Source organism: Coenobita brevimanus, chromosome 51 (assembly GCF_032717465.1).
Source record: "Coenobita brevimanus isolate Jiangsu-jjx chromosome 51, ASM3271746v2, whole genome shotgun sequence".
Taxonomy (NCBI): domain Eukaryota; kingdom Metazoa; phylum Arthropoda; class Malacostraca; order Decapoda; family Coenobitidae; genus Coenobita; species Coenobita brevimanus.
The window spans coordinates 29,067,753-29,080,259 of NC_137004.1; the positions used below are offsets into that span (position 1 = coordinate 29,067,753).

The window sequence follows — 12,507 nt, forward strand, 5'->3', positions numbered from 1 at the left end:
TCAAATATCGCACAAAGAAAGCATGGTGTTCGTGGTGATCGTAAATTATCCATAAATTATTGACATTAACCCTTTCGCTGAGGCTGGTGCATTAGGGAGGTTATTCCAGCTGACACCAGAGGATTTAGATCAAGGGACAGAATTCCCGGCAGTCTATAAGACAAGTATCCCTTTTGCTACTACTACATCTCCGAATAAGAAGAGGAACTTAAACAGTGCAACACTCGCCTCCTACAATCACTCAAGGGCCAAACCTTTGACCTTGTGTGACCTGGAAATTTTACTGATTGTTCTCACATTCGAGTTCTTTCATCCTTGCCTAACCCTTAACTCCTCCACTTAGCTTGGATAAAAGTACTGTAGATCAAAAGTATTAAAACTGCCCTTTGCCCCATGTCCTTGACCAATGACTTGTTCTCAAAACAGAATAATTATTTTTTGACTGACCTTAGCCTTCTACTAAGCTGAGTACAAACTAAATCAAATCTATTGCGCTAAAGAGATGCATGCTTTTGGCTTGTCACGTGACCTTTACTTCTGGTCCACTGTTCTGACAAATGAATCATTTCACACTTTTCTAACCCTCAACCATTCAGCCAAGTTTGACCTAAAGCGGACCAAAATTGTTAGAGCTGACCCTTCCCTCGTCCTATGTTATAAGCTTTTTCAGCCAAAAATTAACCCCTTCTTCCTCTCACCGTCCTGAGTCAATAATCTTGATTGGGTGTTATTCTATTCAATAACCATTTTCGTACTATTGCTAAGAGACAGACAAGCAGACAGACAAACCAACCAAACCAAACACATAAACCTCTATGCTCTACGCGTGCGGGTGTCATTACAGGCTAGCACCATACAATTTGCAGTAGTCGAGAGATACCCCAGCAGCCAAAGGGTTTCCGTGTACCAGGTCTTCTGATTGGAAAGTCTGCCTTGAGTTGAGCATGACTTGTCCCTCATTCTCGTGCCTTATTGAACATAGTCAGAGTGGTCAGATTAGATGAGCAAGTTCACTGACGCAAGCCTTAAGTGTGAGTGTGAAGGAGTATGTTAGAGTATGAGGAGTGTGAGCAAAGTGAATCCATGTGTGAGTAAGAATGAGTGAAATTCGTGTGTGTGTGTGTGTGTGTGTGTGTGTGTGTGTGTGTGTGTGTGTGTGTGTGTGTGTGTGTGTGTGTGTGTGTGTGTGTGTGTGTGTGTGTGTGTGTGTGTGTGTGTGTGTGTGTGTGTGTGTGTGTGTGTGTGTGTGTGTGTGTGTGTGTGTGTGTGTGTGTGTGTGTGTGTGTGTGTGTGTGTGTGTGTGTGTGTGTGTGTGTGTGTGTGTGTGTGTGTGTGTGTGTGAGAGAGAGAGAGAGAGAGAGAGAGAGAGAGAGTTCTCCCCAGTAGGAGAATTTAGACAAAGCCAGACAATGATCCAGCCAGTTCTGAGGACGAGAGCAAAAAAGGAAGGACTTACATTATGCTCCACAAACCACTTCTGCCACGCCAAATTTATCCAGCACGCTAGATAAGAGCCACAGCCTGGATAGGTGGGTTGAGGTGAGGCAGGATGGAGAGAGTGAGGCAGGTTAGGAAAGGGTGAGAGAGAGAGAGAGAGAGAGAGAGAGAGAGAGGGGAGGGCGAGGGGAAGGGGGTGAAAATGAGAGATTAAGGATTGGGAGCAAGGTGAGGCTAAGTTAAGTCGAGAGAGAGAGAGAGAGAGAGAGAGAGAGAGAGAATTAGGATCAAGATTAGGAGGAGGAGGAGGAAGAGGAGGAGGAGGAGGAGGAGGAGGAAAAAGAGAGGAAGAGGAGGAAGAATAGCAGGGAGCGAAGGGTAGGAGAGATGGAAGTAAATAAATGAGAGGGAGCGATGGGCGAAAGAGAAAGGGTGGTGATAAGAAAAGTGTGGGACAGATGACAGGAAGAAGGATGAGGAAGGGAGAAGAAGAGGAGAGGAGGAAGACATAGGGAGGAGGGGATGGTAGGTAAATGGAGAGCCTGAGGAAAACGGTGGGTAGGAACAGTGGGAGGAACATTTGGCTAGAGAAATAGGCCAGGGGTAGAGGACGAGGCAGTGAAGGTTATCAAAACAGGCCTGGATTAAGGACAAGAGCAGGCAAGAGTGTGGAGGAGTAGAGAGTGACAGAGGGAGAAGAAAGGGCCACACGGGATCTAGCTTGTGTAAGGCCACGAGAAAGACCGGAATACAGCAAAATCATAGGGGAAAGAAATGTGTACAGGCAAATAAATAGATGGTGGAAACAAGGGAGGGACAGATCATGCAGAGAAAAGGAGTGATACAGAAGGTGCAAGTAAAAGAAACAACAACTGAAAGCACAAAGACAAGGAAAGATACTGATGGCGCAAATAAAGAAAAGAACAACATATGTTTCAAATGGAAAGAAAGAAAGAGAGATGGATCAACGAGAAGGAGACAGAGATAGTGCAAAGGGAAGCAAACAGACAAACAGACGAAGCAAAGAGGAGACAAGCTGACAGAGAGTACGGAGGAGCGCAATAAGATCAATGGTACAGTCGATTCAATAATTTCGGGAAGACCTAACAAGTGTTAGACCGGACCGAAGACCTGACAACAGTATATTGGCTTGCTGCCACATGCACGTGTGTGTGTGTGTGTGTGTGTGTGTGTGTGTGTGTGTGTGTGTGTGTGTGTACGAGAGAGAGAGAGAGAGAGAGAGAGAAATTTGCGGCTAGTGTTTCCATACCTTTGGTTGTGATATAGAATCTTAGGCCACGCTGTTACCGTTATACAGTATACCGATACTGACAACGTGATTTCTTTTCTGAAAGACATCATAACATGATTGGTTCCCAAATTTCTCTTTCCCCTCACTGTTCCTCACCCACCGTATCTATCCTTTCATGCCCCTTGAACTACTCTTCCCACCCCCACCCCCAGTCCCAGACCGTCTTTCCTCATATCTTTCCCTCAGCAGGCACCGTGATCAGCTCTTAGATTATTTCTGATCTGTCTTATCTTCTTAAATTGACGCGTTTGTTGTTTACAATATATATATATATATATATATATATATATATATATATATATATATATATATATATATATATATATATATATATATATATATATATATATATATATATATATATATATATGTCGTTGTTGCTTAACCCGTTTCTGGCTGAGCAGTCCCGTCAACCGCAGGTAATCAGTTCCTTCTGTGAGGCCATCCAACAGGTATAGATACAACTTGCTGGGATCTAGTGTCCCATTGTAGTAAACAGGGCTTCACCAGAGTCGGACCAGGGTCCTTCCCACGGCGTGTAGCAAGGAAATATGAGGGTTGGCTACTAGGTAGACGCCGCACCTGTTCCACCTAAAATGTACAGTGCCAACACGTGTAGGCTCCTCATCAGCTCCATGCACACATGAATAACTAAAAGTTTAAAATATGAGACCTTTTTCGATGCCAAACAAACGAGAACTGGATATTATTACCGTCTTTAAAATACGCATATGACTCCCAGTTCAACAATGTTACTAGAGCTCTTAAGCATTGCGCGTAAGCTCTCCACGATTTTATTTAACCGTCTGTACAACCAAGAGACAGAGACAGACTGTGCGAACCGAAGTGCGATGATAGATGATGTGAAGAGAGGCAGCGTGGCAAATGCATGGTGTGAATGAGATAGCAGACATTGATGCTGTTTAAACGAGACAGACAGACTGGTAATGCAGAGGTAAGGATAAGAAACAGATGGTGACAGAAGAGAAGAAACAAGGAAATGGTGCGGGAAGGAGACAAACTGTGAAGCAGGGAAGGTAGGAAGAAAGATGATGCTATGAAAACGGGACAGATGTACAGACAGTCGGACAAACGATGAGAAGCAGGACAACAGAATGGTTGATCAGGCAACCAAAGAAGACAGGTAGTCACACAGACAGACACAGATGGTGGAGGATGGAGAGCAAACACGTGGATAGTGCAACGTGAATAAGACAGACGAACAGACATTGCAAAGGAAGGAAAAGAGGCAGGTATGTGGTGTTAAGGGCAGGAGATATACAAACAGAAAAGAAGGTAGACAAACAAACTGTGTAAAGGAAAATGGGAGACACGTGGATGGTGTGAAGAGAAAAATACTTACAGAAAGATGGTTCAAAGCAGGAGAAAGCATGCAGACAGATAATGCAAATGGAAGAAGACTGACAGGCATTCAGACTGACATGCCAAGTGAAGGGTAGCAGACAGACAGACATACCAAGTGAAGGGTAACAGACAGACAGACATACCAAGTGAAGGTAACAGACAGACAGACATACCAAGTGAAGGTAACAGACAGACAGACATACCAAGTGAAGGGTAACAGACAGACAGATGAGGCACAAGAGGGCGAAAGGTGTAACAAAGAGAGAGAGGGTGAGCAGACGGATGGACCACTTAAAGGCAGACAGAGTAATGGAGCACATGCAGACAGGCAAGCAGGGATGGAGGGGGTCGGTAGGGGGTAGGGGTAGTAGGCATACAGGCAGGGATGGGAAAGAGTAGAGAGAGTGGGCAGGCAGAGTGGCAGGGATGGCGGGGAGTAGGGGACGTGTCAGGCAGGGTGGCACTGAGGGGAGAGGGGAGTAGAGGCAGTGGAGAGGCAGGGATGCGAGAAGTGGGTGGGTAGGGAAGTACACAACCCCTCGCAACATACTATTTACACAAGCGCCAAATTTGTGGAGAGGTAGCTTGGAGGAGGAACAGGGAGGACGGTGAAGGAAGAGGAGAGGGGGTGAGAGTGAAGGAGGAGAAGGAGGGGTGACGGAGGTCAAGGAAGAGGAGGGAGGATGGGATTAAAGAAAGAGAAGGAGGGGTGACGGAGGTGAAGGAAGAGAGGCCTAGGATGAAGGAAGAAGAGGAATGGGAGGTGAATTAATGAAGGACAGGGATGAGGGAAGAGAAGGAGTCAGAGAAATGAAGGAAGAGGACTACAAGGAGAGACAGTTAGAGACGGAAAACACGAGAGATGTAAGTGAGAGAAGACAAGGGTGATAGAGCGGCAGGAGGAGGGTGTAAGGACGGAGAAGACGAGGGTGAGTGATGTGGAATGGGTACAAAGCCAAGGATAGAGTAAAAAGAAGAGAGGAGAGGAGGAAGATGGAGTGGGATGCAAATATAGATGGGGGGATGTGGACTGGGATGTATAGAGTGGGAGGGAGGTGGAATGGGATGTATTGAGAGGAAGGGGGGTGGCCTGCGATGTATAGAGTGGGAGGGAGGTGGACTGGGATGTACAGAGTGGGAGAGAGGTAGACGGATGTACAGAGTGGAAGGGAAGTGGGCTGGGATGTACAGAGTGGGTGAGAAGTGGACTGGAATGAATAGAGTGGAAGGGAGGTGGATAGGGATGTAAAGTGGGGGGGAGGTGGACTGGGATGTATAGAAAGGGAGAAAGGTGGACTGGGATGTCTAGGGTGGGACAGAGGTAAAGTGGGATGTAAAAATAGTGGGATGGAGATAGATTGGGATGTGTGGAGTGCGAGTGAGATGGAGTGGATGCAACGAGAAAAGGAGTGAAGGAGTTGAAAGAGATCCTATGGGAATGTAAAGAGAGTGGGAGTGAGGTAAAGTGGAATAAACAGAAAGTGGAGGTGAGTTACTTATGGGGTGTAAATAATGTGGAAATAGACTAACGGACTGGGATGTAAATAGTGAAAATTAGATCACCTAAGATATAGTGGGCGGAAGAAATTAGGTGGATTGTGATGGAGAGTGAAATTAAATTGGACTGGAATTTAGACAGGGTTAGAGTGAGGTGGACTGGGGTGGAATGAGTAGCGGATGAAGTTGGACCGGGAGTGTGAGTTAGAGGAAGGCCAACTGAAATAAAAAGAGAGTGGAATTAAGTTGGACTGGGTTTTATAGACAGTCAAATGGAGGTGCACTGGACTGGGAAGAAGAGGAGCGCAATGAAGTGGGATGAAGTGGGACTCACGTGGATTCGGATGTGAAGATAGTGGGAGTGAAGAGATCTCGGCTGGAAAGAGAATGAGTCTGGCATGGATAGGGATGAAAATGATTGGTGGGTGTGAGTGAGGTGAACTGATATGCAAAGAAGGTGGAAATGAGATGAAGTAAGATGGAAAGAATGGGACAGTGGAAGTGAAATGAACTGGAATACAAGAAAAATGGAAGTGAAATGAGACTGGATACTAAGAGTGTGGAAATGATATGAACTGTGATGCAAAGAGAGTGGAAGAGAGATGAACTTGAATACAGACAGTGTAATAATTTGGAACACAAGAAGAGTGGAAGTGAAATGCACATTTACCAGAGTGAGAGTGAAAAGAGCTGGGATACAAAGAGAGTGGAAATGAAATGAACTGGGATACAAAGGGTGGAAGTGAAATGAACCGTAACATAAAGAGAGTGGAAGTGAAAGGAGCTTGGATATAACGAGAAATGAAGTGAAATGAACCGAGATACAAAAGAGAGTGGAAGTGCAATAAACTGTGATACGAGGAAAATTTTAGGGAAATGAACATACAAGGAAAGTGGAAGTGAAAATAATGAACCTGGATATAAAGAAAGTGGAAGTGAAATGAACTTACAAATAACGACAATGAAAGTGAAATGAACTGAGATACAAAAGAAAGTGGCAGAAAGGTAGTGGACTCACCTGGACTGTAGAGAGAGAAAGAGTGAATGTGGAGGCAGGTGCTTGAGTAGGGGACGAGAGAGATTAGGAGTGCAAAGAGGATTGCCTTTTCCCAAACTTTTCATGACCTTATTTTTTCTCTTGCGTTTATTCTTATCAACTATGACTCATTTCCTTTTGTTCCCCCAACCTGTTCACTATAATGGTGTCTTTTATAACTTATTGTTGGTACTGTGGACTTATTTATTTATTTTTTTAAGCTTAGGAGAGACTTCGTAAAGTGAAGAGGTTAGAGAGAGTCCCCACTGAACCTTTTCATTAAAATAAATTAATTGTACTTCCTTCTTTTAATTACCGAAGATATTATTAAGTTTACAGTGAAACACACTCACAGGGAAGAGGTTGAGAGACATTTAGCATGTACTTACAACTCTTTCCGTCTCTCTGTTTTTCTTATTTCGTCCTCTTACAATTTATCCTTTTACCTTTCACTTTATTTCCATGATGGTGAAATGTGCATATTTCGGAGCAGTTCTTTGAATTTTAATCCACTCTGAGCGACGACTTTTTTTTTTTCTTTTTTAAAGGATTTTACTCACAAACTGGCGATTATATTAAGCATAATAAGAAACTTTTTGTTGTAAGGAGGTTAGCTGCCTTCTGGGTAGAAAGGGAGAGGGGAGGCCAAGGATGAGATGGAAGGATGGAGTGGAAATATATGAGAGAGGGTGGTGTGAGCAAGGAGCAGGGCAGTGAAATGGCGGGGGACAGGGCGACTTGGAGACGATTTGTTTGTGGCAACCTCTTACGGGATTAAGGCGTCTTGGAATAGACAGATAGATAACTAGATTTATTTTACCATTCCATTCACTCATCAAAAGTTTTCACCTACCCACTGCGTGTTCTTCATTTTCTAGTTTAGCTGTTTTTTCTCCCTAATCTTGTCATTGTCTCTTCTTGCCTTTCTTCTCACTTTTAGAAGAAGGAATATCTCAAGGATGGACTCTACCCGTCTGATTCTCACTAATTTTTTTTTTTTGAAACGGTACCGGTATCCTTTACTCCCCGAGACTTCAGCGCCTTTGGTGATGTTACAATACAGCATACCACTGCACAAACATCACAGCACACCATACCACAGCACAAACATCACAGCACACCACACCACAGCACATCACACCACAGCACAGCACACCACACCACAGCACACCGTATCATTCTTACACCACACACCATACCACTCCCTCACACCACACACCATACCACTTTCTCACACCACACACCACAAATTCATCCTCCCACACCTTACCACACCAGCAGCATTAACCGAAGGGCCCCGACTCCATTTACTCTACAGCAACTGTGATTCATTTACTGTTTAGCTTTATTTTCTTTTTATTTAATTTTTCTTCACTTCTTACAACAACAACCAGCATCTTGATCTTGTCACTGTCTCTCGTTTTCTCACTTTCCTACTTATTCTCTTCCACTCCCCAACAATCCACTCTCGGTTATTTAGTGTTGGTCTCTTATTATCTCAAGCTATTATTTTCTCAGTTCTTACAACTAATACTTTGTACTAACTACTGTCTGCTCTCATCTTTCTTTTCTACTTTACTTCATCCTCTCCTTTTCATCAAACAGCAGTCTTGTATTATCTCAGTTATCTTGTTTTTTATACTCTCTCTCTCTCTCTCTCTCTCAAAACGGTACTAGCCACCGTTTCCTCATCGCTTACCGTCCATTTAGATCCCATTATATTTCACACTCGTTCCTCGTAGTCTATTTGTCCAACGTCGCCAGCCAACTGTTCATTCCATTAGTTATCGTCCTAATTTCGTCCTCTCGTGGGAACCTTTCGTCCATTACATTACTCCACCCGACCCTTTCCACTAACCATATGTTCTTCCCATTTAGCTACTGTAAATGCGCAATGTGGAGAGAACGGAAAGTGAGAGATTAACTAGGAGAGTGTATGTGAGTGAGGGTGATGATAAGAGAGGGAGGAGGAGACCGAGGAGGAGATCATGAGAGGGAGAGATGGGGGTCGAGAGGTATGGTATATGAGAGGGGGTAGTGTCAGTTGGAGGGAGGGCAGCCTGATGGCCGAGGATGGGGTGACATGGAGGAGATCTGCTTGTGGTCACCTCTTCCGGGATTAAGGCGTCTGGTTGCATATGGATTGGCAGACGCGAGTATAAGTGTTCTCGTTCACTTTTCCATACACTACCTTGTTATCGATTTCGATCATTCTCTCTACCTAACTGTGAAAGCATGAGTTTGATTCACAGCTGTTGTAGGAAACTGCTTGAGGGTCTGAATTTCGTTACAACAGCTTTCACGATTTTTGTTTTTCAGAGCTACCGGCATATAGAGGTGACTTGTTTGTGGCCAGGATTAAGGCGTTTGGTGATAGACAGATAGAGAGACAAGCTAGCGTGTCATAAAAACTAATACCGTTTTATTCGTCCTGAATGCGATGACCCTCGCATATCACAGAAACTGAGAACAGATCGGCATGAATGACCAGGTGGTGAGGTTGGCACTTGCTCACCCATCCTCATACCCAGCTGTCCATCAACTCATCTACACATCTTCTCACTTACCAAACCACCTTATCCTGCCTCCTATCCGCTCACGTACCTACCCATCTTTTCCTACCTACCCAACCACATTGTCTACCCACCTTTCCACTTATATATCCATCCGTCTACCCTCTTATTCCATTACCTATCTCTCTCCAACTGGTGATGTGTGCCAAAGAGAGCAAAGAAACATATTGCAACCTGTCCATATATAGCCATCGTGCAGTATGTGTACATATCATACCATTTCTCCATCAACTAATAATCTACCCATTTATCCACTCATTTTTCCATATATCTATCCACCCACCTATTTATCTTCTTCCATCCAGCATCTATGCATCTCCACCCACCTATTATTCTATGTATCCACCCACCGATCCACACATTTTACACTTGCTTACCCACCCACTTACTAACTCACCTACCTACCCACCTGTCTATACCAATCTCCAGTCACCTGGTCATTCATCGACCCACCCAAATCACCCAACTCCCCACCTGTCTACCCACCCTCCATTTAACCCATCTCCTTCCACTCAGCCATGCATTCATCCAGCCATTTCTGACCACCTAACCACGCACCTGTCCCTCTTCTCCAGGTGATGCGGGCCAACGCTAGGAAGGAGACGGCAGCCCAGTTCCTCATCAGTGTAAGGGACGGGTCTCGCACCAAGCTTGTCTATCCGTTCGGGCGGGTGTGCGAGGGGATAGAAGTGGTGGAAAGGGCGTGTGAGAGGCCGCCACTGTCCGTCACTATCCAGGACTGTGGGTGGGTGCTGCCCGTGTGAGGAAAGGAAATATAAAAGTAGAAGAAACAGAGGCCTTGTACAGCTGAGAAAAGATGAAAAAAAAAAAAAAAGTGGAGGGAGGAATAACGGAAAGAAAAATAAAGAGAATGGAAGAAGACATGTTTCTGGAGAGAAGACAGAGAGACTGACGAGATAAGAAAGGATGAGAGAGAGAAAAAAAAAAAAAAAGGATGGGGGGCATGAATAAAGGACGGATATATTAAGAGAACGGAATAACAGAGGAGGATGTGGGGGAGATGGAGGTATTGTGGTGCAGAGAAAGAGGAAAGCAAGCAGAGTGATTGTTTGGATAAGGACACCAAAACATTATATATATATATATATATATATATATATATATATATATATATATATATATATATATATATATATATATATATATATAGTATGGAAAGAGTAAAAGGGATATAATCATGATGAGATCGAAGAAGGGAGTAGAGAGAGGAAAGAAAAGTGAGTGGAAAAAGAAGCAGACGTGTAAAAAATAACGATTAAGTGAATGGTAAGAAAAAACTAGAGAAGGCGACAGAATAATGAAGACGATGAAAGAATGGAGCAGTGATAAGAAAGATAAGGGAGAGCGAAGAAAAGAACTAGAGTACTAAATGACAGAAATATTAAGAGAATGGCATAAAGAAAAAACGAAAAGGACAATATATTAGGAGAATAAAAAGAGGAAGACAGAGACGGGGAGGAGGAGGAAAGAAAGTATATGTAAGGTAAAGAAAGGGATAGCAACAACGGGTTAAAATAAAACGTAAATTAAGAAAAAGAAGAAAAAAAAATGTGTGGTAGAGAGGAGAACAAGAAGAAATTATGGAAATGAGACATGAATTGAAGATTAACCCCTTCATCCTAAGACATCTTCATACTGCTTTAGCCAGCGTCAGATAACTTCACACAACTTACCAGTCCACCATCGAAAGTAGTTTGGAGACACACACACACACACACACACACACACACACACACAATCTTATTGTATTACTGAACCTGGTTGCGTAACAGCAAAGATCATTACCGCCGAACAGAAAGAAAGGCAATTTAAACAAAAATAAATAAATGTACTGACTTTCCGCAGAATCACGCGCCATAAACACCACAGATTATTTGGAGTAACTGCTTTCGCTCAGCTGAGAGAGGATGACAAAGCAAATAGGAGCAGGAGTGGAGGAAGGCAATAAAGAATAAAAAAGTAAAGAGAGAGAGGGACAGAATGATTAAGCGGGTGGAAAAAATGAGCAGCGAAAAGAACATAGCTAAACAAAGGAGGAAAGAGTGGTTACAGTTCTTTGGGATGTTGGCTACTGTACGAAAGGACCGGAGTCTGATCCCACCCTAGGAAATGGAGTAGTTTGAGCATTTGAATTTCTTATAAACCAGCTTTACTAGTTTTATAACAGACCCACTAATATGCAAGAAAAACACCTCGCTAATACAATGACAACAGTCCTGAATGAGATAGCCTTGACATAAATTCAGAATGGATGGTGGGTAAAAATGAGGGCATGTCGCACACAGGAGGACTACTGGGATTTGGGGAAAGGAGTATCAAGTTTATGTTCATATTCTCGCGCATTACAAATTATAGAAAGGGCAAAGAGAATGGAAGGTAGATTAGAGCCCCCCCCCAAAAAAAAAAAAATAATAATAATAAAAAGTAATATAGTAGCATAGGCGCACAGAGAGGGACAGGTTAAACAGATGGATCACGGATTGGAGGATGAAAAAAAAAAGACAAACGAAAAAGAGGCGGAAATCGTGAAATGAAGTAGATAGAGTATTAATAGGAAAACGAGGAGAGAGAGAGAGAGAGAGAGAGAGAGAGAGAGAGAGAGAGAGAGAGAGAGAGAGAGAGAGAGAGAGAGAGAGAGAGAGAGAGAGACTGACCGTATTCTTTTACTTAAACGTTCATTATAGTTTTCCTGTTTCCTTTATCTTCTTTGATTACAAGTGACTAATAATTTACAATGTGAAAAGTAATTTGCATGCATACAATTATCTTTCTGTCTTTTCCCATTGTAGTTCCTGCACATTAAAATCTTGTAAGCAAACACAAGCATGCTTTATTATCGTCTGTGTTGCTCATCATATACAGTACTCTTAATATATGTTTTTCATGTCTGTTGGCGTCGCTTTCTGGCTTTCTTTCAGTCTTCATATTGTTATATTAACATCGTCATGATCACATCATCATTACGTTCTCTGGTAAAAAAAAAAAAATGAAACTGAGAAGAAAGGTCGGAGGGGGGAGGGGGGAGAGTTAGCTGGAAGTAAGGTAAGCTAATGTGAGAATAATGAAGACAGAGATACAAAGTAAGAGAAAAACACACACACAAGCACAAACATAAGAGATACAATAGAAGAAAAAAGGAAGGACTGAAAGGGGTGGTGAGTGGCCAAGGTTAAGTTGGAAATGAGGCAGTGAAAGAATAATAGAGGTAATTATGGAGAGAGAGAAAAGAGCAAACAACAACGCACTGAAAGAAAAAAAAAAACAGA

At 43.1% G+C, this 12,507-nt stretch overlaps 1 protein-coding gene across 1 annotated transcript in view; it reads left to right on the forward strand.

Annotated features, from left to right (window-relative positions):
• The window catches only part of LOC145400193 (uncharacterized), a 78,773-nt gene extending 68,789 nt beyond the window's left edge, over positions 1-9,984 (forward strand). The window contains exon 8 of the mRNA XM_080272707.1: positions 9,796-9,984. Coding sequence (XP_080128833.1) covers positions 9,796-9,984 — 189 coding nt within the window. The remainder of the gene's footprint in view (positions 1-9,795) is intronic.
• The last annotated feature ends 2,523 nt before the right edge of the window (positions 9,985-12,507 follow it).